The 6,000-nt window shown below is 36.8% G+C and overlaps 1 protein-coding gene across 1 annotated transcript in view; it reads left to right on the forward strand.

Annotated features, from left to right (window-relative positions):
• The window catches only part of LOC107095224 (TBC1 domain family member 22B-like), a 68,112-nt gene extending 63,283 nt beyond the window's left edge, over positions 1-4,829 (forward strand). Inside the window, exon 6 of the mRNA XM_015391226.1 lies at positions 4,355-4,829. Coding sequence (XP_015246712.1) covers positions 4,355-4,483 — 129 coding nt within the window. The 3' untranslated portion in view covers positions 4,484-4,829. The remainder of the gene's footprint in view (positions 1-4,354) is intronic.
• Positions 4,830-6,000: the final 1,171 nt, after the last annotated feature.

Genomic DNA, 6,000 nt, shown 5'->3' on the forward strand with positions numbered 1-6,000 from the left:
GAAAGCAAAAGAGCTGATGGCAGTTCTCCGTTGAATACAGATGAGAGGAAGGGAGGCAGAATTCTGATCAGGCAGGATTTCAGTCCTCTTTCCCCTCTAGAGCAAAAAGTCTTTAGTGGGCCTTGGCTTTATAAACCAAGAGGGACCTCACCTGTTTAATCTTTTAAAATCAAAGCATCTTCTATTATAAGAACTTACTATTAGGCAGGGATCCTGATGATTATGGAAAGAAAAATGAATTGAGATTATAAAGATTGTTTAATATATATATATATATATATATATATATATATATATATATATATATTTTTTATCTTGTGAATGATATAAATGAAAAAATGTACAATTAAATGCAGTTTAACGTTCTAGAATTCAGAGGAGTTCTTTACTGTTGTCACATCACACATTTATACAACATTTTACACTTCAGTATTTAAAGTTTTCACCTAAAGCCCAATTTTAAACCTTTATATAACTTTACGGAAACATTACATTATCATTTCTTTTACATTTTCAGTGCATGCTGTACTAGAACTATGGTCCCTAAAGAAAGTCTGGTTAAAATCCCAAACAAATGACTAAGGCTACTATTTTGGGTTTAAATTTTCTTTATATTATACTATTCTTTATAGTTGGAAAAAAGGTACCAAGTGTGAACCCTTTTATTATCAGTTTTATTTTCTTAATGTTTTATTAGTTTCAATAAAACATTAGGAAAATTGTTGTTGGTTGCTGTACAGGCACAGGTTGGTTACTAATACCAAGTTTATAAACTCATTAAATCTCCCATCCTAATATTCTTAGTTTTTCAGTGCTAGGAAAATAAAGAGCCAAAGTTACCATGGTTTCTCCAGCTGTTTAGAGTAAAGTTAACATGGCAGCAACCAGCTAGTGGTCATATTTACTATTCTTCATTCCACTCTTACTGTGGGAAATATATAGGAATATGCGATAATAAAGGTAATTTGCTGGACTATGAAGGAAAACAATGTCTCTTTTGGAACCAAAATTTCTCCCAGAAAGATGCATTCTGGGTTTTGTTTTGTTCTACAAAGTTCTACTTTGCTAACATTCCTTCTTCTTTGCAAACATTTCTTAATTTGTTTGGCTCTTAGCCATGGCAACTAATCTTGGTCAACTATTTGCCACACATCTAGCTAATTAAAGGTGCTTTATAAATAAAGCTAATATTGTTATAGTTAAATGGGTACATATTTATGACATAAATTCAATAAGGTAGTGGGTCTCTTATTGGGGAAATTGATTTCCAATTTTATATTTAAAACCATGACAGGATGGAATCTTTGTTTTATTTTTACTTGCAGCTAGATTATTTTAACTCCACTTCAACAGGCTGTTAACACCTCTTAAAAGCCTTCGGCATCTTCAAATCAGTCAATAATCTACTTACCAGCTACTCTCTTTGCTTAGTTTAGGAAAATAGACCAAAGTTTTTGTTGAAAAGCTTTTCTTGTTGGGTTTACTTTTAAATGTATTCAGAAGAGAAGGAGTGAAACAACGTCTGACGTGTGAAATCTGACTTCGATTGCAGTTTTGAGTTTAATTAGTTGAAGACGACGTGTACTTTTTTCACCCTCGAGCAGAATACAAATTCTCTCTTAGTGTCACCGGGTCGTCTCACCGGCTCATTAAAAGCGAGCATGGAGGGAAAGAATTAATGGGAGCTCAACACCTTTTAGTTTAAAACGTAAAAGAGGTAGACTAATGCAAAGAGGCTAAATTTATCTGCTTAAAGATTTGTTTGACGTTCTCAGCGGTGGGTGAGGAACCCTTTGACGTGCTCAGAAAAGAGTTTGAATATTTCAACCTGTGCAGCAGGGAAAAAAAAAACAGTTTGGAACGGGATCTCATCCTTTCAGAAAGCCGCAAACTGTGTGGAGTCAGATGAGTGCAGACACCGAAGCCCCACCGGGATTTGTCTTTTCGTGTGATTATCAACACCGTGATTGGTTGTAAACCCTGTTGTCACGGCAATGATTTCAGGCTTGATGATGAAAGCTTCTGGGACACCAATCCGCAGCATGCCTGCACACACACACACATTTTCACTCTGTCTTACTGCTAACCAGCCTCATTCCCCTTTGAGAGAGAGGCATTAGCTAGCTAGATTGAACTCTCACTTGTGTGTGTGTGTGTGTGTGTGTGTGTGTGTGTGTGTGTGTGTGTGTGTGTGTGTTTGTGTGTTGAAGACGATGTGGATTGTTGTCTCCTAACCTGCCAAGTAATATACAGAGTTTAAATCTCAGGAAATACTTCACTGAATTTCACCTTCCGTTTTATTCACACTTTTTTTGAGGTATTTTTAGCTCAGCTGTAGTTTTCTGTGACTAACATTTATCTCACCGTTGTATACGATCCAGTTTTCCCTTTAAAACAGTAGTGATATCAAAGCTTCCAGTAGGCAGCCACATGGCGTCGATATCGAGGTTACCAGGTTTTTTGTACAGGTTCCCGTTCCAAAAATGGTTAAGAGTTTCTGTGAAACCATTCCAAGGGTTTAAAGTGTTTTTTTTTTTATAAGCTGTCAGAAAAAAGTACTGGTTGATCAGTTTTTAGTCTGAGTGGAGCAAAGAATAATGCAGTGCTGCCCTTCCCCCACCTGTTACTCGATGCGTTTCTTGTTTTGCTCTGTTCTAAGAACACCTCCACTGTCTGGTAGTATTTCTAAGCACAAACACTATTGACAACCGTGGTGTTAAAATAATAAACAGCACCAGTCAATAATCTTAATCAAGCAGACTGCTCATGCAGCTAAAACCATCTGTTAATCTAAAAAGAAAAAGCAGAAAAAGTGATAAATTCTTTTTTTTTTTTTTTTTTTTATTTATTTTTCCTTTACAAAATGAAGGTTATATTTTATGTTGGGGAAGCAAAGTTTGCATTAAAACATGTATGTAAGAGGACCTTCTTAAAGACATATTTTTTTTTTTTTTTTTTTTAGTAAAGTATTTTGTAAATAAAACTGCCACAGGCTGAGTTAAACATTTTTTATACGTTTTTTTTATACCCCTGGTATATTTAAAATAATTTTCATTAAAGAAGGAAGTCTGATTTGGATTTTGCTTTGTTTCATTTTCTGCAGTTTTAAAACAAATTAGTTTGCCTACATTTTTAGGCTAATTGGAAAGTGGTTTACAGTACCTTTTATTGTGGAATCCACCTGAAATGGCAAAAATCTGACTTCTCTATGTGTACATAGCCTCCAGTTGCTATTCTTTTATTATAAAATTTGAAAATTTGCAAATATACAGGAATATAGGTCAATTTTTTTCCATATTTCAGTGAAAAACAAAAAAAAAAAATTTTGTTTTTAAAAAAAAAGAAAGAAAGAACATGAGAAAAGAATATCAATGGATAAAGAAAAAGTAAATTAATTGGATCAAATCCTGTCTTGATATCAGAACTCCACCGCAGTAAACGGCATGAGAATGAATAAAACATTTCACCTTCTGACTTTTCCTCAAACTGCTCACAAATGGGGCCTGTAATCAGCTCCATTCAACAACTCTACCATGAACCGGGTCAGGAAAAGGGATGCAGCGGCACAGACTCTCCTTTTTTGCTCTTTGTTGAAGGAATGGCTCATCTGTGCATCTTTGCTGGCTCAAGAGAAAAGAAAGAGCAATATCTGCCTTGATGTTTGTGCAAATTAAATAGCAAGTATTTTCATATGTTTTTTAAGAATTCAGCATCAGATTTGCTTACTTAATGACAAAGAATCAAAGCAGATGATGTTTGATCAATTGTTCAGAAGTTTTTGGGGATGTCAGCAGGGCATAGGATTGCACTCAATGATTAGTATGATAAACATAAACACAAATATCTCAGTTATTTACTGGATTTGATCTTAAATTAGGCTAATCTTAACTAAGCCAGAGCTCGAAGGTCTTTTCTTTGTCAGTCCAGAGTTGGTTCTAATACAGGACCAGTAAATTTGTACCAGAATCACGGAGAATCCAGATTTAATGCTAAGTTAATACTAGCACCAGTTTCAAGCATAAAACAGGTTATAAAGAAAGATGGAGAAACTGATGCTACTACAATTTACACTGGCAAGTGGGGTGGCCACCCTGGGCAATGCCCTGGCCACCCCCTGGTGGCACAACTGCCTGCTAGAGAAAATGCCATTATTTCTCCTCATTATTATGCTTTTTTTCCCCCTACAATTTAATGGTACTGATCAGATGTAGCCTTGCTTTTGCTTGTAGCTCCTTGTTTCAATGATGTCCTCTACAGTACATAGTTTCCTCTTTTTAGCTATTTTTCCTGCTGATGTGCTGCCCAGCTTCATTGCGCCTGTCTTCTAAGAATCTGTTCTCTGTCCCCCCAACAGGGCCTTATGATCCTGTTACAGAACCTTCCCACAATGCACTGGGGAAATGAGGAAGTGAGCGTGCTACTGGCCGAAGCTTACAGGTTAAAGTTCGCCTTCGCCGATGCTCCCAACCACTACAAGAGATGATGAGTGGCTCTTCGTCCTCTTTGGTCTCCTGTCTCAACAACGCCTGCTGGACTCACAGGCCTCTTTCCTAACTACCCTCCTTTTTTTTTTTTTGCCCTATTTCTGATGGGGCTTTCAGCTACTAAGAGATTCGAATCAAACAGTGACTGAGGACATGTGTAGCATTCTGACATGATGATCTGGAGCCTTTTTTTATTATTTATCTCCATGTGTGCTGAAATGTGCACTCTAACAATCGGATGCAGAAAAATGATCATTAATAATGATTGCAGTTTTTTTTTTTTTTTTGTTTGGTGGATGAAGAACCCCTCTGCTTGATGCAGGATCATAAACAGTTTCTGAGCACCGCCTGGGGTTATATCTGAATTATTTTACACTACCATAGCAATATATTGTTTCTTTTTACTCCCTCTGGCAAAAATAGAACCCTTATTCAGTTTACAAATATAAAGAAAGATGGCAGTAGGGCATTTCTTTAGATGATTAACAAATGGCAGCACAGCATGAAGGAGCAGGATGTCTGCAGTTTTCACAGCATGTTGAGAAGCGATTCATTTTTTTCTCCCCTTCAGGATTTGACGGTAGAGATCGGGATCCCTAAATCCAGCGCCCTTTAAATCACTCTTCCTTTTATCCCCTCGTCCTCCCGCACTCACTGCAACACATCGCAGAGTTAGAGTGGAAGGTAATCGGTGGCAGGAGGTTGCAGGTGAGGAGATGCTCACACCACATTCAAGATGTTAACAAGCCACCGGGATGGAAAGAGCTACTTATTCTCGCTTGTTAGGGTTTGACTTGGATGGCCTGTTCACCAAGGGCTATGTCTTATTAACTCCTCCTCTCTAACCCTACTATAGGACTACCTCAGATCTCAAAACATCTGCTTATCAAGATTTAAATGTCGGATTTCTACAAAATAAAAGTATTTTTATTGTCTTCTTTGAGTTCCAAATTATACAAATTTCTGAAGAAACTTCACAATTAACCTTCTGTTCTACCAGACGAGATAATTCAAGTGATGCTGTGCTGATAAAAGAATAAAACAATGTCTGAACTAAGCCTTCTCATCTAAAACTGTACAATAAATGAAATATGGGAGCACAAACACCTCCTTCTTTAACTATTCTCTTACTTTTTAGATGCTCCAATACACCATGTTATACACTGCTCAAAAACATTAAGGGAACACATAAACAACACAATATAACTAAAATTAAATCAAACTTCTGTGAACTCAAACTGTCCACTTAGGAAGCAACACTGATTGACAATCAATTTCACATTCTGCTGTGCAAATGGAATAGGAAAAGGGTATAAATTATTGGCAATTAGCAAGACACACTTGATAAAGGAATTGTTCTGCATTTGGGGACCATATAACACTTCTCAGTACCTATGTTTTCTGGCTGATGTTTTGGTAGCTTTTGAATAATGGTGATGCTCATGGTACTATGAAATGGACTCTACAAACCACACAAGTGCCTCAGGTAGTGCAGCTCATCCAGGATGGCGCATTA

This window comes from Cyprinodon variegatus, unplaced genomic scaffold (assembly GCF_000732505.1).
Source record: "Cyprinodon variegatus isolate N-32 unplaced genomic scaffold, C_variegatus-1.0 Scaffold530, whole genome shotgun sequence".
Classification (NCBI taxonomy): Eukaryota; Metazoa; Chordata; class Actinopteri; order Cyprinodontiformes; family Cyprinodontidae; genus Cyprinodon; species Cyprinodon variegatus.